The sequence below is a fragment of the Podarcis vaucheri genome (assembly GCF_965113315.1).
Source record: "Podarcis vaucheri genome assembly, chromosome: 1".
Taxonomy (NCBI): domain Eukaryota; kingdom Metazoa; phylum Chordata; class Lepidosauria; order Squamata; family Lacertidae; genus Podarcis; species Podarcis vaucheri.
The window spans coordinates 3,508,341-3,533,111 of NC_138759.1; the positions used below are offsets into that span (position 1 = coordinate 3,508,341).

General features: G+C 46.7%; 1 protein-coding gene and 1 long non-coding RNA gene across 2 annotated transcripts in view; one reads left to right on the forward strand and one right to left on the reverse strand.

Moving 5' to 3' along the window:
- The window catches only part of POLE2 (DNA polymerase epsilon 2, accessory subunit), a 30,692-nt gene extending 10,297 nt beyond the window's left edge, over positions 1–20,395 (reverse strand). The window contains exons 1-10 of the mRNA XM_082230049.1: positions 20,232–20,395; positions 17,486–17,586; positions 15,813–15,888; positions 12,210–12,287; positions 10,591–10,684; positions 9,413–9,487; positions 8,659–8,742; positions 8,386–8,442; positions 7,548–7,596; positions 6,680–6,752 (exon numbers count right to left, since the gene is read on the reverse strand). Coding sequence (XP_082086175.1) covers positions 6,680–6,752; positions 7,548–7,596; positions 8,386–8,442; positions 8,659–8,742; positions 9,413–9,487; positions 10,591–10,684; positions 12,210–12,287; positions 15,813–15,888; positions 17,486–17,586; positions 20,232–20,299 — 755 coding nt within the window. The 5' untranslated portion in view covers positions 20,300–20,395. The remainder of the gene's footprint in view (positions 1–6,679; positions 6,753–7,547; positions 7,597–8,385; positions 8,443–8,658; positions 8,743–9,412; positions 9,488–10,590; positions 10,685–12,209; positions 12,288–15,812; positions 15,889–17,485; positions 17,587–20,231) is intronic.
- LOC309529143 lies at positions 12,294–15,806 on the forward strand. Its single transcript, XR_014218088.1, has 3 exons — positions 12,294–12,578; positions 13,354–13,746; positions 14,253–15,806. It is a non-coding gene; the product is annotated as an uncharacterized lncRNA (long non-coding RNA).
- Positions 20,396–24,771: the final 4,376 nt, after the last annotated feature.

The window sequence follows — 24,771 nt, forward strand, 5'->3', positions numbered from 1 at the left end:
CAGGATGCAGACAAGAAGGGGAGAGCCACCCAGTTCCCCAGAAAGGTACCAGGATTGGTGCAGAAGTTTGGGGGGGACCCCAAGGACTACCATGCCTTTAGGACAGAGATGCAATATGCCCTTAATGTGCAGTTTGATGAGTTCCCTGATGAGGAATCGCGAGTTGCTTTCGTGATTGGGCATCTTGAGAGGGGGGCGAGGGACTGGGTTACACCCCTGATGGCAACGCACAATGACATCCTAAAGGACACTATGAAGTTCTTTCGTGCAATGGATATCATGTTTTCCAGCGATATTGAGGAGGGAGTGGTGCGCAGACAGCTAATGGCTTGCAAGCAGGGAAGCCGATCTGTCCGTGAGTACTGGACTGAGTTTACCATGCTGGTTCACAGATTGGGGTGGGATTTATCGGCGGCACCCATTCAGATGCTATTTGAAGAAGGTCTTTCTTCGGCTGTGAAAGACGAACTGTCCCGGAGCCCCAGGGCGGTGTCTATGGATCAGCTGACCAAATCTGCGCTGACCATAGGAGCGCGCCAGGAGGCAAGAGCTTTGGAGAGGCGGGAAGGTAAAGGGGAACGTTGGAAGGAGTTCCGCATTCCAGACATTCCTGAGCCAGCTTTCCCGCCGGCAGAGCCGATGGAAATCGGAACAGCGCGCGCGCGCGCAGTTTCAAAGCCCAGCGAAGGGGGTAGGAAGGAGGGAAAAGGCGCCCGGAAATGCTATCTCTGCCAACAGCCAGGTCACTTTGCCAGAGTCTGCCCCCAGAGGAAGGAATGGCAAGGAATGGTGGGAGCTGTTGAGGGAGGAGTGGAAGAGATATCGGAGCAAGTAAAAGCCAACGCCTGGCTGGCACCATCGGGGCACAGCAGCCAGGCCAAAGAGCAGTGAAAGTGCCCACGCCAGAACCTCCCAAACCTGCCCTAGTGATAGAGGGGTCACTAGAGTTGCAAAACGGATACCCCCTGAAGATTAAGGCGCTGTTGGACTCAGGCAGCTCCTGCAATTTCATGAGCAAGGAGTTTGCAGCTGAACACCAGATACAGACGATCCCTTTAAGCAACCCCCTACAGGTGACCACGATCGATGGCAGGGAGCTGTTGGGAGGGGAAGTCAGCTTGCAGACCGTCCCAATGACAATGAGGGTGGCAAGGCACACGGAACTGATAGCGTTTAATGTGGCCACCTTGGGAGGGGCTCCCATTATTTTGGGGATGAGCTGGCTGGCGTTACATGATCCACTGGTGGGCTGGCATCAGAGAGTGGTTTCCTTTGGTTCTGCACATTGCTTAGAACACTGCAGGGAGGGAAAGGGTTCAGCAGGAGCCCAAGCTACCCTAGCAGGGACGGAAGTAACGGAGAAGGTGAAGGTACCACGACAATACGCAGATCTCAGCGATGTGTTCAGCGAAAGGGAAGCTGACCAACTACCCCCGCATAGACCCTTTGATTGTCAAATCAATTTACTGCCTGGGGCGCAGCTCCCCGCAGGCAAGTTGTATGCCATGTCAGACAGAGAAACGCAGGAGTTACGAGAATTCATTGACAAGAACCTGAAGAGGGGTTTCATCAGAGAGTCAAGGGCAGTGGGAGGTAGTCCCATGTTTTTTGTGGATAAAAAAAACACGGACAAGCCGAGACTTGTGTGTGATTTCAGGGCCTTAAACGCAGTGTCAGAACCATTGGCCTTTCCCATGCCTAGAATAGATGACATTTTGAACAGGGTGCGGAAGGGAAAGATTTTTACCAAGCTGGACCTAAGGGGGGCGTACAATCTGATACGTATAAGGAAAGGGGATGAATGGAAAACCACCATGTTCACCCCTTTGGGGGCATTTGAATATCTCGTCATGCCATTTGGATTACAAGCAGGCTCAGCATGCTTTCAATCGCTGATGAACCACGTACTAGGGCCTTTGCTTTACAAGAATTGTGTGGCCTTCCTGGATGACGTGTTGGTGTATTCTGAGAATGAGGAGCAGCATGTGAGAGACGTCAGGGAAGTGTTGCGCAGGCTGCTAGACAACCGGCTGTGGGTGAAACTGGAGAAGTGTCAGTTTCATACCAAGGAGGTGGAGTTCCTGGGGTACCGCCTGTCAGACAAGGGATTAGCTATGGATCCCGGCAAGGTCCAGGCAGTGCTGGAATGGAAAACTCCCAAAACAAAGAAGGATGTGCAGAGGTTCCTAGGGTTTGGGAACTTTTACCGTAAGTTCATCCGAAACTTTGCCCACCTGACGGCGCCCATAATGGACTGTCTCAGCAGTAAGAAGAAATTTGTTTGGACTGAGGAGGCGGAGCGAGCTTTTGAGGAGCTAAAAGAGGCCTTCGCCTCTGAAGAACAACTTCTGCATGTGGATTTACAAAAAAAGATGAGAGTCGAAACAGACGCATCAGACAGAGCCATTGGGGCGGTGCTTCTCCTGCAGCCAGGGGGGGAGGAGTCAGAGTGGAGACCGTGTGCGTTTTTTTCGCGAAAACTGAACAAATCCGAGAGGAACTACACGGTGTACGATCGAGAACTTCTTGCTATCCATGAGGCTTTTCGGAGATGGAGGCACCTGCTAATTGGCGCACAACATAAGGTGCAAGTGTGCACTGACCACAAGAACCTAGAGTATTGGAGAACGGCACGAGTGCTCAACCAACGGCAGTTGAGATGGGCCCAGGAGTTCTCCAGATTTAACTTTGAGATTTGTTATGTGCCAGGCCCAGAGAACGTTAGGGCGGACGCTCTCTCACGTAAACCTGAATATTTGGAGGGGGAGGGAGCACCCGAAGAGAGACATGTCATTCCAGAGGACCGCTGGGTGTGTGGGGCGGCATTGGTGGGGCAAAGAGAACTGGTAGAGGGAACGGAGAACGATGAATACGCACAGGACAAACTCAGGGGACTCAGGAGGGAGGGAGATAAACACGGAGGTTTTGAGGAGAGAAACGGGGCGTTGTACTACAAGGGAGCATTATATATACCGGAAGGAGAGTTGAGGGGGAAGGTACTCAAGCAGCTGCACGATAGCCCCACCGCAAGGCATTTTGGACAACACAAAACCATGTGGCTGGTTACCAGGGAATTTTGGTGGCCCAAGGTCAGGGAAGATGTGCGGGAGTATGTGAGAGGGTGTAACCAATGCCAGCGAGCCAAGGGGGAGAGGCGGGCACCGGCAGGGTTATTAGAACCACTACCCACACCTGAAAGACCATGGGAAACAGTGGCCATAGATTTTATCACTGATCTGCCAAGGTCCAGAGGGAAAACAGCCATCATGGTTGTGGTAGACCTGTTAACCAAAATGGCCCACTTTATAGCCTGCTCACATGCGGTCACGGCAGAAGAAACCGCTAAATTGTTTGTAGAAAATGTGTTTAGGTTGCATGGCGCCCCCTTGAGGGTGGTTTCAGACCGAGGGAAACAATTTACTTCCAGGTTCTGGAGGAAGCTCATGAGCTTGCTGCATGTAGAGGTTAATTTCTCAACTGCCCGGCATCCTGAAACCAACGGGCAGGCGGAAAGAGCCAATGGTGTCCTCCAGCAATATTTGAGGTGTTATGTGAATGATAGAGAGAATGATTGGGTGGAGAAGTTGGCATTGGCAGAATTTGCCTACAACAATGCAGAGAACGTGTCCACGGGGATGAGCCCCTTTTTGGCTAATTACGGGTGCCATCCCCGAGCCTTCCCAGGGGGGGAAGGGGAGAGCTGGAGCGTTCCAGCTGCAGAACAGTTCGTAGAAGAAATGGAAGCGATCCATCGCCAGCTCCAACTTAACTTAAACAGGGCCAAGGAGGAATATAAGAGGCAGGCAGACAAAAACAGAAGAGAAGGTGAAACCATTAGGGTGGGGGACCAGGTGTGGCTGTCAACCCAAGGGTTACCATTCAAAGGGGGTTGTAAGAAGTTAAGACCCAAAAGACTGGGCCCATTTGAAGTCACGCAGCAGGTCAACCCAGTGGCTTTCAGACTCCGGTTACCGAACCACATGAAGTTGCACCCAGTTTTCCACAGGTCGTTGCTGTCACCGTATAAAGGGGACAGAGAAGGGAGGGTCACTAGGGGACCAGCAATGGAGGAGAGGGAACACAGCTACCATGTAGCGGAGATTCTCGATTCCAGGTGGAAGGGAGATCAAGTAGAGTATTTGGTAATGTGGGAAGGGGAACCGGAGTCGGAAAACACCTGGGTCATGGCAGAGGATGTCGACGACGAGGTTTTAATAGAAACTTTTCATCAGAGGTTCCCACGTAAACCTCAGCCAGTGGCGAGGTTCCGGAGGGAATACTTTGCCACCACCGACGAAGAAGAAGAGTTGGAGGGGTTCCCTGATTCCGAGGAGGAGGAGGATTCAGCGAGCCGGAACGAAGACCGATGGAGGGAAATGTTCGAGACGTCTGAAGATGAAGAGGATCCGTTCGAGAGCCAGTGTGGTGTAGTGGTTAAGAGCGGTAGTCACGTAATCTGGGAAACCGGGTTCGTGTCTCCGCTCCTCCACATGCAGCTGCTGGGTGACCTTGGGCCAGTCACACTTCTGTGAAGTCTCTCAGCCCCACTCACCTCACAGAGTGTTTGTTGTGGGGGAGGAAGGGAAAGGAGAATGTTAGCCGCTTTGAGACTCCTGAAGGGGAGTGAAAGGCGGGATATCAAATCCAAACTCTTCTTCTTCTTTTCGGGGTTTTACCTCCTCACCGCCCAGAGGAGAGGGAATGGGCGGGGGTGAAGGGGGCCCTGGAGGGGAGGTGGATGTCAGGGAACTGCCATCGGAGGGACAGGTGGTGGAAGGGCTCACAGAGGTTGGGAGGGAGTCAGCAGCGAAAGCAGGGACCAGCAGGGGGAGAGATGGGTCTCTGAAGGAAGGTCTCATGAATGCGGAGAGAGACGCAGCAGCTAAAGCAGGAACTAGCAGGGAAGAGGGAGGGATCAGGGACACGTCCAGCGAGAACAGCGGGGAGGTGTCAGAAGCTCCCATAGGGAGACCCATTCTTCGCCGGAAGCTGCCACGTCGTGAGTCCAGAAGACGCGTTTCCGTTAAGGAGCTTCTTTGCTGGAAGCGCTTCCGCAAACAACCACTGTCGGAATCTACGAGTGACTAGGGCAGACATGTTTGAGGAGCTCTGTCACACACAGAGGTTTGTGGAGTGGCACAAACTCTGAGGGAGCACGATTTTACGCACAAGCAGCTAATCATCCCATCACAAATAATAACAGTAATAATAATAATAACAACAACAACAATAATAATAATAATTTATTTATACCCCGCCCTTCCCGATTCAGGGCGGCAAACAACAAATCTAAAACACTTAATTAATGCAATAAAATACAGTATAAAACATGAATAACAATAAATTCAGAATTCAAAAATCAATTTAGGGGGGAAATCCATCCAATAAACATTAGATGATCCCCAGGGCTAGCTGGCTAAATTAGTCCTATTTGGGCCAGCGAGGAGACCAGGGGAGAATTAGCTGTGGGATCCCAGAGTGGGGAATCTTCATAAAAAGGGGAGGGGGAGGGAAGGAAGGGGAATAAAAGATCGGGCTAAGTTCAAATTGAAAGCCAGGCGGAATAGCTCCGTCTTACAGGCCCTGGGGAAGGAAGTTAAGCTCATTCCTCTCCCAGATCACGTCCTCAGTTTGTCACTTGTTGGTTGCAAAGAGTTTGACTTTAAATGAGGGTCTGTAGCTTCCAGCACAACATTGATGGCAGAAAGTGAGGAGGAATTAAAGAACCTTTTAATGAAGCTGAAAGAGGAAAGCGCAAAATAAGGTCTGAAGCTCAACATCAAAAAAACGAAGATCATGGCCACTGGTCCCATCACCTCTTGGCAAATAGAAGGGGAAGAAATGGAGGCAGTGAGAGAGTTTACTTTCTTGGGCTCCATGATCACTGCAGATGGTGACAGCAGTCATGAAATTAAAAGACGCCTGCTTCTTGGGAGAAAAGCAATGACAAACCTAGACAGCATCTTAAAAAGTAGAGACATCACCTTGCCAACAAAGGTCCGTATAGTTAAAGCTATGGTTTTCCCAGTAGTGATGTATGGAAGTGAGAGCTGGACCATAAAGAAGTCTGATCGCTGAAGAATTGATGCTTTGAATTATGGTGCTGGAGGAGACTCTTGAGAGTCCCATGGACTGCAAGAAGATCAAACCTATCCACTCTGAAGGAAATCAGCCCTGAGTGCTCACTGGAAGGACAGATCCTGAAGCTGAGGCTCCAAGACTTTGGCCACCTCAGGAGAAGAGAAGACTCCCTGGAAAAGACTCTGATGTTGGGAAACATGGAGGGCACAAGGAGAAGGGGACGACAGAGGATGAGATGGTTGGACAGTGTTCTCGAAACTATGAACGTGAGTTTGACTAAACTGTAGGAGGCAGTGGAAGACAGGAGTGCCTGGCGTGCTCTGGTCCAGGGGGCCACGAAGAGTCGGACACGACTAAACGACTAAACAACAGCAGCAAGCTTCCAGCACTGATCACTGACTCCCCAACCCAGCTCACTATGCCCCTCACCTGCATAAAGTTTCTGAAATGCAAATTTTTGCTGATAATAATCCACATTACAAAATCCATCCCAACATCAGTTCCACAAGAGATTAAATAAACTGTATACTGTTACACCCAAGATTTTCCTTCAGAACAGTGGAGCAGAATGAAAATTAATAGTTTTATAGTTTTTTACCTAGTTGTTGTAGAAGGCTCCGTAGGGGGGAAGCCAAACGCATTGACGTGAAATATTTCATCTTCATACCAGCCTAGGAAATAAGATTAGCATGTTTTTTTTTCCAAATTCAAAAAAAAACCATGGTATGCTTTAAACCAGTGTTTCCCAACCTTTTTTGGGCAACGGCACACCTGTTTAAGGAAAAAAATCTCGCGGCACACCACCGCGGCACAGCCCTGTGACGTCAGCGCGCAGCGTCACGCCGGGAGGGACGCACGAAAGTGAAAGTTTTTTCCCTCCCCCTTGCCGGGGAACCTCCAAGCTTTGGGGGTGGGAGGAGGCAGCAGAACGAGGGACTGAGGGACGGTGGCAACTGAGGCGGCGGCTGTTGTGGTGGTGGCGGCGATAGCGGGCGGAGGAGGGGGCGGCGGCGGGGCTTGAGGAGCCGTCGCCGGGAGTTGCTGCTGCTGTTGTTGCTGCTGCTGCCCGGACATGCCGGCCTCCTCCTCCTCCGCTGTCTCGCGCTCCTCCCTTTTGCACGCGCTGCCCCGCCGCTCGGCACCACCACCGCGGAGCCGCCCCCGGCTCGACGCGGATCCTCGCCGCCGCCACCTCTCACCGCCCGACTCGCCCGCCTCCCTCCCACGGCACACCAGCCAATGTCTCACGGCACAGTAGTGTGCCGCGGAACACTGGTTGGGAAACACTGCCTTAGAACAACACCTAGGCAGTGTCCTCTGGTACAATTCTCTTCTCTCCACCCACCCTTATTTGTTCAGATCCCTGGATTTATCATGCAAACAGAGCCAGTAGTTATATCAGCTGAACAAGTCTGACCTTACTGAGAAGAGTGAAGCTTGAGAAGAAGAAAAATGATCTGGCTTACCTTCTGTTAAAACAAAACATGACTCTGTGTATAAGCCACTGTGGAACTGGTACAAAACAGTTAAGGAAGATATTCTTGCTACGTAGGCAACACTATAGAAATGATTCTAATTATTCTAATCAAAGCAAATGAACAGCTGTGGCTCAAAACACAGACTTTAGGCAAGGCTGTGAATATTCTTTGCACCTTCATTTCTCCACATGAAAGCCAACAGTCTAAATTTTTTAATGTGTTGGTTAAAACAGAACAATAACATTTAGGCCTTCATACTGTTGCAAATTGGGAAGGGCCTGCAGAGAGCTCATATACAAAAATATTGGGGTTTTTTGTCTGCTGAGCAGCAAGTGCAGGATCAGAAAACTTCCATTTCTAGGTGAATCTCCAGGAAGACGGTTATGATGACTACAGCTGTGTGCGATCATGGCAAGTTGATAGAAAGACAAAAAGACAGCTGTGTAAGCACTGTTGGGTGGGAAGAACTATGTTTTTAATTAAACCTTTCCAGCTGTTTGGCTGCAAAAGCAGCAACACTCAGCGTCTGGCCATTTGAAACAGAGGAGACAAGTGAGGACTAGGTACTGTACAGGAATGAAATGCCCCAGTGAAAAACGAAAAGGGCGTTGGAGAAAGGAAAACTTTGTAGCAGCTGGATGAGAAAAAAGAAAGCAAATTATTATTATTATTATTATTATTATTATACCCTATACAACTACAGGTAGGAAAAAAGAATTGGGGGGGGGGACAAGTAGAAAGTCCACAGAGAAATGCAAAAGGGGAAATATGAGTTTATCTCACTGTTCAGTCTCTTTTCTTACTTAGGATGCATGTAAAAGGATATTGCTTTACTAATGTCCAGCTGGACAACTCCTGTTGGATCTTCCAAGAAAAATTTTCCCTTAAAAATATGGATAAAATAAATTAGGGCCAAGCCATTCAGCTTCAAAACACTCCCCTTAAGGTCATGCAACTGTAAAAAACTACACTTCTGCTTATATTAGTTGAATATTTTGGACCATTTCCCTGGTCACATTTTAACACAAATCATGTGCATCGCCACCAGAACACTGAACAGCAAAGTCATCTTAAGAGCCGTTGCTGCGGCCCGGCTTACCTCTTTCAGCTGGGTTATCATCCCCAGAACGATAACTTCCTTAACTTTAGCTGAGTTCCCCAAGAGAGTTTCTATAGTTTTGAGCTACAATCAGAGACAAATAAATGTAATTAGTTAAGGCCTGCATTTCCCAGATTCAAAAATTAGCTACACAGCCTTTAGAGCTACTTTACCCCCTTTGAATGTCAGTCCCTGGTGCCCTACTGCAAACGGCTTTCAGCGGTTTTTAAAGACTCCTTAGTTTGTCCTTAGTTTGCTCTCATGGGATGTGGGTGGTGCTGTGGTCTAAACCACAGAGCCTAGGACTTGCCAATCATAAGGTTGGCGGTTCGAATACTTGCCACGGGGTGAGCTCCCGTTGCTCGGTCCCTGCTCCTGCCCACCTAGCAGTTCGAAAGCACAAAGTGCAAGTAGATAAATAGGTACCGCTCCGGCGGGAAGGTAAACAGTGTTTTCATGCGCTGCTCTGGTTTGCCAGAACCGGCTTAGTCATGCTGGCCACATGACCCGGAAGCTGTACACCGGCTTCCTCGGCTGATAAAGCGAGATGAGTGCCACAACCCCAGAGTTGGCCACGACTGGACCTAATAGTCAGGGTTCCCTTTACCTTTACCTTGCTCTCAGGAAAAATGGGAGCTGCTGTTTGAGAAACGCATGCCCAAAGTCTCCAAAAGGCCTTTGTGTTGCAAGGTGCAGGATATAAATTCTGTAAATACTGAAGTAAGTAAGTAAATGAAAACATCTTAAATTTTACCTGGAATTTACTTCTGCTTTCCTCTGCAGGTGCGCCAATAGCAGATGGTGTGAACAGTTCGTGCCTATGCGTTCTCTGCACAGTGGGAAACACAAGCCAGGTAGCAAGGGAAAGCACAGTGCAGTTAGCGTTAAAACATTTCCCCCCGTGCAATGATGCCCTCAAGCTGTTATCCCACATTAACCACGGTCCTGGCCTACTATGGTTGGGATATGTGCTTTACAAGCTTGGTGGTAAAACGAAACGATGTTCCACAGCTACAAAATTAATTATTTGGAAGGAAACTGCAGTTGCTTGCTTAACATATACCGTATTTTTTGTTCTGTAAGACTCACTTTTTCCCTCCTAAAAAGTAAGGGGAAATGTGTGTGCGTCTTATGGAGCGAATGCAGGCTGTGCAGCTATCCCAGAAGCCAGAACAGCAAAAGGGATCGCTGCTTTCGCTAAGCAGTGATCCCTCTTGCTGTTCTGGCTTCTGGGATTCAGAATATTTTTTTTCTTGTTTTCCTCCTCCAAAAACTAGGAGCATCTTGTGGTCTGGTGCGTCTTATACGGTAATCAACTCATGGAATTCGCTGCCACAGCATGTGGTGGCAGCCACTATTACAGATACAGTGGTACCTCGGGATGCGAACGGGATCCATTCCGGAGCCCCGTTCGCATCCTGAACAGAACGTAAGACACGACTTCGCATCTGCGTGTGCGCGGGTCACGTTTCGCCGCTTCCGCGCATGATGTCATTTTTACCGTCTGCGCATGCGCGAGCGGCGAAACCCGGAAGTAATGTGCTCTGTTACTTCCGGGTCGCAGCGGAGCGCAACCCGAAAATACTTATCCTGAAGCGTATTTAACCCGAGGTATGACTGTAGTTTTAAGATGGGAATAAGCCAAATTCGTGAAGGAAGAGGAAACTATCAGCAGCTGTCAGCCATAGCAGCTAAGTGGAACTTCCTTGTCCACGGGGAAGCATACCTTGCAAAATCAGTTGCTGGAGGGCAAACAGCACAGAAAGGCTACTGCTCTCAAGTCCTTCTGGGGGCATTGGGAGCATCTAAGCGGCCACTGTGGGCATAGGATGCTAGGCTACATGGGTCCTTGAGTCCGATTCAGCAGCACCCTTGTCATGTACTTATGGCATTAATACGTATCTGATGGAGTATTTCCTCCCTTTACCTTACCTGCTGCAAGATGATGTAGCGCTCACGAAACAGTTCTGCTTTATCCCTGGCAGAGCCAAATAAATTTGGAGCCGAATGGCCGGTCATTGAGAGGCTGAAATCAATTTTTACAGAGACTTGTGTAAAGGTGGATTTTAAGTGAGCACAAAAAGTGTGCGCTAATAAAAATACGGGACTGCCTCTCCTGGTCTGCCCCGTGGAGGACCTTCAGGTCCACAAATGACAACATTTTGGAGGTCCCAAGTCGCAAGGTGGTTAGGTTGGTCTCAACCAGTGGCGTAGCATGGGTTGTCAGCACCCGGGGCAAGGCAAGTAATTTGCGCTGCCTAACCCGTGGATTTTAGCACTGCGAGTGCGAGCGCCCCCCCCCAGATGTTGCGCCCGGTGCGGCCGGCCCCCCCCCCGCACCCCCCACGCTACACCACTGGTCTCAACTATGGCCAGGGCCTTTTCAGTACTGGCCCCGACTTGGTGGAACGCTCTGTCCCAAGAGACCAGGGCCCTGCGGGACTTGACATCTTTCCGCAGGGCCTGCAAGACAGAGCTGTTCCGCCTGGCCTTTGGCTTGGACTCAGTCTGACCCTTATGTTTCCCTCCCCTTATGGTTTTGATCTATGGGCTACTATTAAAATGAGGCTGCATTTTAAATTGTATTTTAACCCGTATTTTAAATTGGGTTTTATTCTTTTCTTTTCCCTCCCTCCCCCTTATGTTTTTATTGTGATTTTACTGGTGTCAGCCGCCCTGAGCCCGGCTCTGGCAGGGGAGGGCGGGGCAGAAATAAAAAAATATTTATTTATTATTATTAATAATAGTAGTAGTAGTAATAATAATAATAATACCCTGCCCATCTGGCTTCCCCAGCTGCTCTGAGTGGTTTACACAATATATAAAACATAATAAAGCATCAAACATTAAAAACTTCCCGATACAGAGCTTCCTTCAGATGTCTTTTAAAAGTTGTATAGTTCTTTATTTCCTTAACATCTGAAGGGTGTTCTACAGGGAGGGCGCCACTACCGAGAAGGCCTTCTGCCTGGTTCCCTGTAACTTGGCTTCTCGCAGTGAGGGAACCGCCAGAAGGCCCTTGGAGCTGGACCTCAGTGTCCGGGCAGAATGATGGGGGTGGAGACGCTTCTTCAGGTATACTGGACCGAGGCCGTTTAGGGCTTTAAAGATCAGCAGCAACACTTTGAATTGTGCTCGGAAGCACACTGGGAGCCAATGAAGATCCTTTAGGACCGGAAATATATGGTCTCAGCGGCCGCTCCCAGTCACCAGTTTAGCTGCCGCATTCTGGATTAGCTGATTAGCTGCAGTTTCCGGGTCACCTTCAAAGGTAGCCCCACGTAGAGCGTATTGCAGTAGTCCAAGCAGGAGATAACCAGAGCATGCACCACTCTGGCGAGGCAGTCTGTGGGCAGGGAGGGTCTCAGCTGGTGTACCAGGTGGAGCTGGTAGACAGCTGCCCTGGACATGGAATTGACCTGCGCCTCCGTGCTAAAATAGGGAACTAGGAAACCTTTGCATATTGTAAGTCAAACCTGGTCTGAGGAAATGGGGAAACTTTGGGATTGTTGGGATGCCAGCTCTTCCGAAACTGCAAAGCAAGAACTTACGGGAGAAACTTCTTTCTTTCAGAATTGTAAACGTATCTGGGGATATCAAATGCTCCAATAATGTTGAAAATATGTTCCCTGGGGGTTAAAACAAAGACATACATAGTAAGGCACATACATATGAATGCATTTTAAAGGGGGGGGAATCACTTTTAAAACAATTTGATTCATTATCCTACTGTATCTTATTAATGTATTTTCACATTTACAAGAAAATCACTTTACATTTGCTTGAACAGCGAGAATAGTTACTTTGATTTTCAATTAATTCTAGCAGACACAAATAAACGGCTTCCCTCGGGGTTCAAACACTCCCCTGGCACAGCTCAAGGAGTTCAGAAGCTTTCCCTTATGCTTTTGATTACAGTGGTGCCTCGCAAGACGAAATTAATTCGTTCAGCAAGTTTTTTCTTCTTGCGAGTTTTTTGTCTTGCGAAGCACGGTTTCCCATAGGAATGCATTGAAAATCAATCAATGCGTTCCTATGGAAACCGCTTGCCAGGCTGGCGGTGCGGAGAAGGGCTTTTCTCCCCACCGCAAGCCTTCAGGACAGGTACGGGAACAGAGGGGAAGGGGCGCAGCGCTTCTCCTCTGTTCCCGGGGCTTGCGGTGGGAGGAGGGTTTTTCCTCCCCACCGCCAACATTCAGAACAGCATTCTGAATGTTGGCGGTGGGAAGGAAAACCCTCCTCCCACCGCAAGTCTTCAGGACAGCCATCCGAAGGCTGGCGCGGGGAGAAGGGCTTTTCTCCCCACCGCCAGCCTTCAGAGGAGCCTTCCGAAGGCTGGCGCGGGGAGAAGGGCTTTTCTCCCCACCGCCAGCCTTCGGAGGAGCCTTCCGAAGGCTGGCGCGGGGAGAAGGGCTTTCTGCCCCACCGCCAGCCTTCGGAGGAGCCTTCCGAAGGCTGGCGCGGGGAGAAGGGCTTTCTGCCCCACCGCCAGCCTTCGGAGGAGGTCCGAGGACAGTGAGGAAGACGCGCTGCGCTTCCCCGCTGTCCCGGAGATTTCCCTATGGTCTTTCATCCTGCGAAGGAAGCCCATAGGGAAATTCGTTTTGCGAAGCGCCTCCAAAACGGAAAACCCTTTCGTCTTGCGGGTTTTCCGTCTTGCGAGGCGTTCGTCTTGCGGGGCACCACTGTACCCAGTTTGTTGCATCCTAAGAAAATCAAAAAAGCCCTGTTGCATGAGAGCAAAGGCCTATTTTCTCACAGTAGCAAACCATTTGCCTATATACGAAGCACACAAACTGAATTATTAGCACAACAGCACTCTCTGATTCCCAGCAAGTGACCAGGAGCATGCCACCTCTGAGGCAATACAGTGGTACCTCTGGTTGCAAACAGGATCCGTTCCGGAGGCCCGCTCGCAACATGAAAAGAACGCAAGCCGCAGTGGCGCACGGGTTGTGATTCACCGCTTCTGCGCATGTCATTTTGCGAGTCTGCACATGTGCGAGTGGCAAAACCCGGAAGTAACCCTTTCCAGTACACCCGGGGCGCCGTGGGACGTAACCTGAAAGAACGTAACATGTAGCAGACGTACCATGAGGTTTGACTGTACCAGGGGTCTGCAACCCACGGCTCCGGAGCGGCATGTGGCTCTTTTACACCTTTGCTGCGGCTCCGGGGTGAATACTAGCGAGGGGAGGAAGCGCATTGTGCGCCCCGACACTCCCCACTGTGGCGGGCGCTGTACTGGCTGTGACGTCGCATGGGGGCGGTGCGTGCGTTAGTCACGCACCATCCCGACGTCACCTTCCCACTCGCCCGCCCGCTACATTGTAAGTGGCATGTACGTTGGTCACTGCATTGAAAGGGTGCATGTACGCTGGTCACTGTTTTGAAGGGGAGTGAAGAATACACACACAAAAAAAGGGTAACTTGTTAATTTAACGTTTATTTCTATGAGGAGGAGTAATTCTGAGGGGTCAAACAAAGAAATAATAAAAAGTGACAAAAAAGTTGTTTTTATAATGACGAGTTTTGCGGCTCCCAGTTTTTTTTCCCTTTGGAAACGGGTCCAAGTGGCTCTTTTTGTCTTAAAGGTTGCAGACCCCTGGACTGTACAGCCACCCTGACTAGTAGACATTGATAGCAGTATCCTCCATGAATTTGTCTAAGACTCCTTTAAAGCCATTCAGGTGGATTACCATTACTGTCTCCTATGGCAGCAAGTTCTATAGTTTAAGTGTGGATTGTATGAAGAAGGACTTTCTTCTTCTCCTTCCTAAATTTCCAAACATTCATCTTCTTTGGATATCCCCCAGGTTGCAGTGTGATGACTGACAGAGGGGATGTTTAGTTCTCCACTCCTGGACAAACTGTGATTTATCTTACTGAAACTAAGCCACGGTTTATGAAGATGGCTTGCTTTCGCTAATCACAGCTAAATGAGCCATAGTTTATGGTTCAGATTACAAGCTTAGTGCTCTCCTACCTGCCCTCGTATTGATTTTACACGCAAGTAGAACATCTGAATAGGACTTTAAGTCAAAGAGCATTCCAGACTTACTGGGCTGTATTCAACTGAGTCAGAGGTAGAATCTACACACATATAAAAACTGTCCTGAAAATGCTTTTTTCAAAAGCGTTTTTAAAAATACATCGAATTTTCCTTAAGGCTCATCATCGCGATCTAGTGTCACCTTGTATACCGCACTTAAAACACACTTAAAACTTTTTTATTTGCGGCTGTATAGCTGAGTCCTCTATCTCATTTAAATAACTGACAGTCAAGTTCATGGATTTTTAAAAAATATATATTCTTTTTTATTATTATTTGCTTTTCTGTATAATCATACCATCAATGCATACTGTGTTACAGTCAAGCACAAGGTAATAAGAAAAGAAAAATAACTTAAATATAACACGTATGTATATGAGCAATAATCGCAACATAACTTATTCCTCCACTCTTATATACATTGACATTAACTCCCCTTTCACTCTTTCCCTGGTTTTCTATCTGGTATCTTTTCAAATTGCATTTTCTTACTCTACTAAATTGTTTCCATTGCCATACACTATCCCACTTTGTCACGTCTACTGCTGAGTATTTATACAGCCTGTTGCACTTATTTTCTTGTTATAGTATTTTTCCATATAACCTATATATATTGTCAAATCTTCTTATAGTTTCTTATTGTCCTTATTTCCTAATCTGTTTGTCATGCTGGCGAGTTCTAAATAATCTAATATTTCAAGGTGCCATTCTTTCCGTGATGGTACCGCATCTGTTCTCCACGTTTGTGCTACCAGAGTTCGGGCCGCTGTAGTCACAAACATCCATAATGTAGTGGGATTTCTGTTGTTATTATTCCCAGAAGGAAAGCTTCTGGGTTGTTAGGAAACGTTCTTTTAAACATTTTCTTCCCAATGCTATCAGCTAATGATCTCTGGTAAAAGCCACACAGTGCCCTAGACATGCCATTTTAATGTAAGAACAAGATTACAATTGCTCAGAGTCTAAATAAGGGGCTAGCGCTAATGAGTTTCAAATCTGAAATATCAGCAGGGAGGGCTACAAATGGCAATTAACTGAATTTGATGGCAGAAATGTTCCCAGTGGTTTGTTTACTCCTCTATGTGAATTGATGCCGACTTACATGGTCTCATCTAGGGACTGGCTGCACTCCAGGACTGCTGCTTCCACCATGGCTCTTTCAATCATATTACATGTCACTGAAGAGAACAATTCAAAAGATTAAAATGGTTTACAGATTGTTCCTTGTTGAAAAAAAATTATATGAAGATGATGTATAGATGGTATATGACACCAGTGTAGTTAGGAAAAATGTACAAAACTATCTCAATTATGTGTTGGAAGTGTAAGGAAAAGGAGGGGACCTTTTACCATATGTGGTGGGATTGTAATGAAATTTAAAAATTTTGGGAAATGACATACAATGAATTGAAGAAAATGTTCCATCTAACATTTGCTAAAAAACCTGAAGCATTTTTGTTAGGGATTGTAGGGAAAGACCTGCCAAAGAAGTTGAAAAATATCTTCATGTCTGCGACAACGGTGGCCAGAGTCTTAATAGCACAAGGATGGAAGACTGAGGAAATCCCGACTAAAGAATTATGGCAAGGGAAACTGATGGACTATGCAGAATTGGCAAAATTGACACATAAACTATGGGGCAAGGATAACTGACTTTAAAGATGAATGGGAACCAGGCAGAGGGCCTTCTCGGTAGTGGCGCCCGCCCTGTGGAACGCCCTTCCAGCAGATGTCAAAGCAATAAACAACTACCTGACATTCAGGAGACATCTTAAGGCAGCCCTGTTCAGGGAAGTTTTTAACGTGTGATATTTTACTGTATTTTTGGTTTTTATGGAAGCCGCCCAGAGTGGCTGGGGAGGCCCAGCCAGATGGGCGGGGTATAAATAATAAATTATTATTATTATTATTATTATTAATGGGAACCTTTTACAAAGTATCTAAAGATCCAACAAAGCGAATTGGACTCCTTGGCAGGCTTTGAATAAACACTCACAAATTATTGATAATAACCAGTTGGATAAATTAGGGATTTATACAGTTTTGTAACATGCAGAGAATAGCATTTATAGAGAAACCAGAGATTGGAACTGAGGGAAGTCGGGGGGGCAGGGAGGGGGGGTTGTTTTGTGGGGGGGATTAAGGAGTATATGTTTTAAGATAATATGTTTTGTTTAAATTCCTAAAAAATTTTTTTAGAAAGATTAAAATGGTAACCTATGCATCTGCAGGCTACAGAAGTATTTCACAAAGCATTTTAAAATACCGTATTTTTCGCTCTATAGGGCGCACTTTTTCCCGTCCAAAAATTAAGGGGAAATCTGTGTGCGTCCTATGGAGCGAATGCAGACTCCTTGGCTTCAGCGACAGCAACACGAAGCCTCCAAAGCGCAAAGGGGACACTTCGCAGAAGGGGCGCTGAGCAGAGATTTTTTTTTTCTTGTTCTCCCCCTATAAAACAAGGTGCGTCCTATGGTTGGGTGCGTCCTATAGAGCGAAAAATACGGTACCTTTGCTTCAAGAGAAATCATAATAGAATTGCAATCTTATTAGCAATGAGAAGCTAACTGGAACATAATGCTCTATTTGCTGGTTGCACATGCAGCCTTCTGACCCAAAGTTCTGCCCCTGCCATTTATTGTGCCAATTATTAGATCCATAGTAACACATTTGATTATCATGAGCATCACATCCACATAAGGACGCCACAAAACTCATAAGAATCCAACTTTCTTTTCTCTTCAAAGCATTTAAGATGACCAAAACTCTACTTACAAGGCTGCTTTTCAACAGCATCAATTATATTTTCTATCATGTCTTCAAGCTCTGCTTCATTAACTGTCTGAAGAGCTTCTGTGAGATACTTGGTAGCTTCTCTGATTAAAGAACAAAGAACAAAATTAGTCAAGATGTGATTGAAACAATCATAATAATGCACAAGACGATGGTAAACAGATGTGAACCTGATCACGAGAACGGCCCCCATTGAATCATTAGTTTGTCAGCTAAAATACAGTCATACCTTGGTTCTTGAATGTAATCCGTTCCGGAAGTCCGTTTGACTTCCAAAAACATTCAAAAACCAAGGCGCAGCTTCTGATTGGCTGCGGGAGCTTCCTGCACTCAACTGGAAGCTGCAGAAGTCGCGTCGGACGTTGGGCTTCCAAAAAAGTTTGTAAACCAGAAAGCTCACTTCTGGGTTTGCAGTATTCGGGAACCGAAATGTACAAGTACCAAGGCGTTCGGGAACCAAGGTACGACTGTATATTGCTAATTTCAGCAGAGGGAGGGGACCTGCAGGCAGGGCCAGATTTAGGTTTGATGAGGCCCTAAGCTACCAAAGGTAATGGGGCCTTTTATATGTCCAGCTGTCAAGAACAAATTGTCGCTGCTTTTTGTGTTGAGTATATGCTATATGGTCATTTATAGACCTAATAGGTATCTAAAGTGGAAGACAGGAGTGCCTGGCGTGCTCTGGTCCATGGGGTCACCAAGAGTCAGACACGACTAAACGGCTAAACAACAACAAGGTTTCTAAAGCCATTTACACATAACAAAATATGTACTTTATCAAAGGAATTGTTGAACTGAAATTCAATTTAGAAGTATATTAACAGTGAAATACAATTAAGTATATTAATAGTGAGATTTTTATTAAGCTCCAAGTTAAAGTGATTTTTTATTCATAACAAACACTTTGGCATTTGGCAATAATCTAGTCTCTAGAAACTTGCTATAACATGAAATAATAATTGTAGGTTTTATTTGGTTTTTTATCTTATATTTTGGAAATGTACATCTGGGTTTGGTTTTTTTCCTTTAATTTTTTGGGGGCTATAGCTATAGCTAGTTTAGCTTATACGTAAACCTGGCACTGCCTGGGGGTGCCCAAGGAAGGGCTTTGTGGGAGCGTGTGCCCTGGTGACCTGATTTGGAGCGAGACTTCTTCCAGAGACTTCATTCAGCTGGTTTGCCAAGTAGTCATCGGCTGGACCTCTCTCCTCCGTCCTGAATTTGCCTAGCTCAGGCATCCCCAAACTCTGTCCTATTGTCACTGACATATCTAGCTTGTTATCAGGGGAAACCATTTTACCAGCCCTCTCCAATCCCAATGCTTTCTGGGAGGGAGCAGTTTTGCAAGAGTGACATCTATGTCTAAGGAAGATGCCAGGATTGGTGGCAGCGGGTGGGGGCGCCTTCACAACTGACAAGTCTAGATTGTCATCAGAAGGAATGATTGTCATGAATCCTTTGGAGCAGGCATAGGCAAACTCGACCCTCCAGATGTTTTGGACTACAACTCCCATCATCCTTAGCTAACAGGACCAGTGGTCAGGGATGATGGGAATTGTAGTCTCAAAACATCTGGAGGGCTGAGTTTGCCTATGCTTGCTCTTGGCCATGGGGTGGAGTCCCACAACATCTGGAAGAAATAAAAATAAAAAAAATTGTCCAGTAGCACCTTATAGACCAGGCATCCCCAAACTTGGCCCTCCAGCTGTTTTGGGACTACAACTCCCATCATCCCTAGCTAACAGGACCAGTGGTCAGGGATGATGGGAATTGTAGTCCCAAAACATCTGGAGGGCCGAGTTTGAGGGTACCTGGCCTAGCTCTTTTTTTCTGAAAGCTTTCTAACCTAGTACATAGAAAAATTTCTCTTATCTTTCAGCACCAAATTCCCCACGGTCCTTGCAACCTGTGGCTGATGGTGGGCCTTCCAGATGTTAGATTCAGGTAGTTAGCCGTGCTGGTCTGATGCAGTCAAAATAAAAATAATAATTAAAAAATTGTCCGGTGGCACCTTATAGACCAACTAAGTTTGTTCTGGTATAAGCTTTCGCGTGCATGCACGATTTTAATGTTTTTTGCTTTTAATGTTTGATGCATTACTGTATTTTAATATTTTGTTGGAAGCCGCCCAGAGTGGATGGGGAAGCCCAGCCAGATGGGTGGGGTAGAAATAATAATAATAATAATAATAATAAGTATTATTATCATCTTCATCATTATTATTATAATATAGTTGGTCTATAAGGTGCTACTGGCCCATTTTTTTATTTCTCCCAGATGTTGTGGGACTCCACCCTCATCAGCTCACATGGCCAAGGGCAGGCATAGGCAAACTCTGCCCTCCAGATGTTCTGAGACTACAATTCCCATCATCCCTGACCATTCCTCCTGTTAGCTAGGGATGATGGGAGTTGTAGTCCCCAAAAAAACATATGGAGGGCCGAGTTTGGCTCCGTGTGAGCCGCCCCAGCTTTCGACGTTGCCTGTCCATTTCACACGAGGAGACGACCCCAAGTCCTCAGATATGGCGAAAAAAGACCCATTCGTTGGACACCCCCTTTCTCATCTCTTTGTCAGCCACCTGAGGAGCCACAGGGGGGGAGCCGGCGCCCGCGCGCGCCTGCGTTCACACGTACACGTGTACACCCACCCCTTCATGGGTTTGGGGGGGCAGCGCCTGGCTTCCCACCCCGGGGTGTTTCTGCCCCCTTCTTTGCCTGCTACTCACGCGCGGAGCAGCAAGCCGTGCATCTTGAAGGCGGCGCCCACTTTGCCCCTCAGCTTCTCCGCCGCCATCTTGGGGGGGGGTTTCCCGCCAAGGCCGAGGCCGCCGCCTCCTCCTCGTCCCTCGTCAGCCCGGCCCCTTCGCGAGGAGGGAAGGCCCGCCGCGGCGCCGCCTCCGCTTCCCTCACCCCCGAAGGGTCCTCTGCGGAGGAGGCTGGCTGGGCTGGCGCATCGCCATCATCCGAAATAATTCAATGTAAATAATATATATATATATATATTTTATGGGAAGCCAGACGCTGCCCCCCCAACCCATGAAGGGGTGGGTGTACACGTGTACGTGTGAACGCAGCCCCAGGCGCGCGCGGGCGCCGGCTCTCCCCCCTGTGGCTCCTCAGGTGGCTGACAAAGAGATGAGAAAGGGGATGTGCAAAGAATATAAAATTTTATTATTATTATTATTATATTTATTAAAGTTTCATAAACAATCAAAAACTTCAAAATTTAAACATAGAGTGCAAAAACCAAAAAAAACTACAAAAATGAGAAAATACAAAACAAAACACAATAAAGAACAGTTAACAAAATAGAAGAAGAAAAGAAGAAAAAAACACCAAAAAACACAACAGAATAAAGATTAGTATTTTCATATCATATACTTCATTCACTAGTTTCTTGACCTCCTCACACCTCCCTTTTTGTATTCCAGTTCAGAGATTTAGTTCAGCAAATCCTTACCCTCTATCATTTATCCTTACTCAGCATCTTAACCTGTAATAAATATATATTTTCCACCATTATCAATCCATATTTACATATTCTTATTGATCTTTTAACCAACACCACTTGTTTTCATTCCAACATCCCTTTAACACTCATTAATTTTACAGTATTTCTGTAGATAGTCTTTAATTTTTTCCCATTCTTCTTCCACCGCCTCTTCTCCCTGGTCTCGGATTCTGCCAGTCATTTCTGCCAATTCCATGTAGTCAATCACCTTCATCTGACATTCTTCCAGAGTGGGTAGATCTTGTGTCTAAAATGTAAATAATAAAAATAAAAGGGAAGTCAGCATCGTCCGGTGCAGAAAAATATATGCATTTCCAAGATCTGCATCTGTTGTTGTTGTTGCCGAGTCGTTTAGTCGATTCCTGCGTTGCAAGGGGGGGTTAGACTAGATGACCCTGGGGGTACCCCTTTCTACTTTACAATTCTATGATTCCCTGAATGAGCAACACACAAGTCATGGATGCTTTCGTTGGGACTTCTGCATTGCAGGGGGTTGGACTAGATGACCTTTGGGTTCCCCTGTTGTTTAGTCGTGTCCGCCTCTTCGTGACCCCCTGGACCAGAGCACGCCAGGCCCTCCTGTCTTCCACTGCCTCCCGCAGTTTGGTCAAACTCATGCTGGTAGCTTCCAGAACACTGTCCAACCATCTCGTCCTCTGTCGTCCCCTTCTCCTTGCGCCCTCCATCTTTCCCAACATCAGGGTCTTTTCCAGGGAGTCTTCTCTTCTCATGAGGTGGCCAAAGTACTGGAGCCTCAGCTTCAGGATCTGTCCTTCCAGTGAGCACTCAGGGCTGATTTCCTTAAGAAAGGAGAGGTTTGTTCTTCTTGCAGTCCATTGGACTCTCCAGAGTCTCCTCCAGCACCAGAATTCAAAAGCATCAATTCTTTGGCGATCAGCCTTCTGATAGATCGATCAATCAATCAATAGACTTTATTTGCGTAGCCGACAGGCCATAGCATCGAAGGACAAACATAGACAAGAATACATTACAAATATAGATACCATAAAATCTTATGACCTATTAAAACCTTAGGTAAAAACTGGATTATCATTCATCAATGACCCTCTGATAGATTATAGAGGGGTTTGCTTCTGATAGATTATAGAGGGGTTTGCTTCTGATAGATTATAGAGGGGTTTGCTTCTGATAGATTATAGAGGGGTTTGCTTCTGATAGATTATAGAGGGCTTTTTTATGCAATCACATATATAGTCATATTTACTTGAAGCGATTCTAAATCATTTAAAAAAAAACAAAAAAAACCCCCTCTGCATCTATTACAGAGGGTTTTTAAAAATGATTTAGAATCGACGCGAGTCGCGTTCTGCTCATTTTGTGAACGGGGCTCCGGAACAGATCCCATTCACAACCAGAGGTACCACTGTACCGCTAGTAAGTGTTAGGATATTTCCGTTCCACCTTAAAAGGGAGCAGGCTGTGAGTCACAGAGTCTGCGTATTTCCTGTTCACAGGATGTTTATGTTTCTATTGCTTTCGTTTCTCTCTCTGTGTCGAGACACTGATGCAGGCAGTCATGGCTTTCTTTGTTCTGATCAACGCTGAATAAAACTTGTAAATAATGCTCTCCTGCGTGCAACTTCTGCTGTGAATTATCTGCTGATAAGAGTGTGCATGAGCTCTAGAATGTGGCAAGCTTTTTTCTAGAAACTCATGTCGCCAATTGCTGATACTGCGTGCCTACGGGAGATCGATGGATCGTCCGGCAGACAGCTTGGGGCCATGATGGACTTTATCTCCCTGGCAGTATCCCAACAGTAAGACAGGTGTCCCCCATCCTATATTTGTGCATCTGGTTTTTCCTGCCTAAGTGCAGAAGCTGACATTTGTCCCTATTGAAATTCATTTTGTAAGCTTGCACCAGGTTCTCTGATCTGTTCTCATTTTGAATTCTGATTCTGTCTTCTGCGGCATTAGCTACCCCTCCCAGTTCGGTGTCACCTGCAAATTGGATGAGCATCCTCAGGACGAAACATGCTAAGAGGAAGGCACGCTTGGCAAACCCTCACTGTGATCAACTCCTGCCCAGAAACCAATGTCTCCACTGTGGAAGGACGTGTGGATCCAGACTTGGCCTCCATGGTCACTTACAGACTCATGGAAGACAATTTTACTCTGCTTTGAGTGATCGCCGAAGGAGGATGAGCATCCCAACTCCTTCATCCAAGTCATTTATAAAGACATTGAAAAACCTGTCCAGGACAGAACGCTTCCACTTTTCCCCAGGATGACGAGGAACCCTTACTGGACACTGGGTTATTTATTTAACAAGATTTATATACTGCTTTGAAATAGATCGCACTCCTCTTCTTCCCTTTGGCAAACGACTGTACTGTTGAAATGGCTACGAGATCGCACTGGCCTATTTATTCTGAATGTTTGTGATGCCAATAAAGGTTTGATGATGATGATGATATACTGCTTACTTAAAAAAAAAATTAAAAAGTTACAGTGGTACCTCGGGTTAAGTACAGTGGTGCCTGGAAAGACGAAATTAATCCGTTCTGCGAGTCTCTTCGTCTTGCAGTTTTTTTGTCTTGCGAAGCACGGCTATTAGCGGCTATTAACCGCTTAGCGGCTTTAAGAAAAAGGAAACAAACTCGCAAGACGTCTTGCGAAGCAAGCCCATAGGGAAATTCGTCTTGCAGAACGACTCAAAAAACGGAAAACTCTTTCGTCTTGCGAGGCATTCGTCTTGCGAGGTACCACTGTACTTAAATTCGTTCCGGAGGTCTGTTCTTAACCTGAGGTACCACTTTAGCTAATGGGGCCGCCTCCTGCTGCCGCCGCACGATTTCTGTTCTCATCCTGAAGCAAAGTTCTTAATCTATGGTACTATTGCTGGGTTAGCGGAGTCTGTAACCTGAAGCGTCTGTAACCCGAGGTACCACTGTACTTGGTTTTCATAAAATAATGCCCTTTCCATGTGTTACTTCATTAACTTCCATCATGTTGCCTCTTACGCGCTATTTCCAATCTGAACGAAAAAGCTTCAAACGTCACACCCTTTCTTCATAGGGAAGCCGCTGCAGCCCCTCGGTTCTTTTGGGTTTCCCTTTTCTGGCCCTTTTCCCTGTTGAATGGTCTCTTTCAATGTGAAGGTTCGTTATTGTTCCACAAGATGTGAATTTCTTTAAGGGCTAGAGCAAATAACAAGACCCAGTTTTACAGCTGTGAAACAGTGTAGCAGGTGCTGCTAAGTTGTGTTAATTAAGCTGTGTCAGCAATTGGGTATACAGTGGTACCTCAGGTTCAGTACTTAATTCGTTCCAGAGGTCCGTTCTTAACCTGAAACTGTTCTTAACCTGAAGCACCACTTTAGCTAATGGGGCCTCCTGCTGCTGCCGCACCACGATTTCTGTTCTCAACCTGAAGCAAAGTTCTTAACCTGAAGCAATATTTTTGGGTTAGCGGAGTCTGTAACCTGAACTGTATATAACCTGAAGCGTATGTAACCCAAGGTACCACTGTAGTATATAAATAAAGAGCAGCACCTAGCTCTCTCAGTACCCTGGGGGATGGGTTGGTGGTTGGGTCATGTTTGTTGATCTATCTAGTGTGAAAGGAGTTTTTGCTTTTGTTACTAAAACCTTGTTAAAGTTATTTTTGAGTTCCTTGTAACGTGTGGTCTCCCCAGCAAGCTTTCTGCAGCGCAACTAAACTGCAAATAGCCAACATTCCCAACCTCGCGATGCCCTTTTTCAGATGAGGCGACCGCCATGGCGCCGGTATTT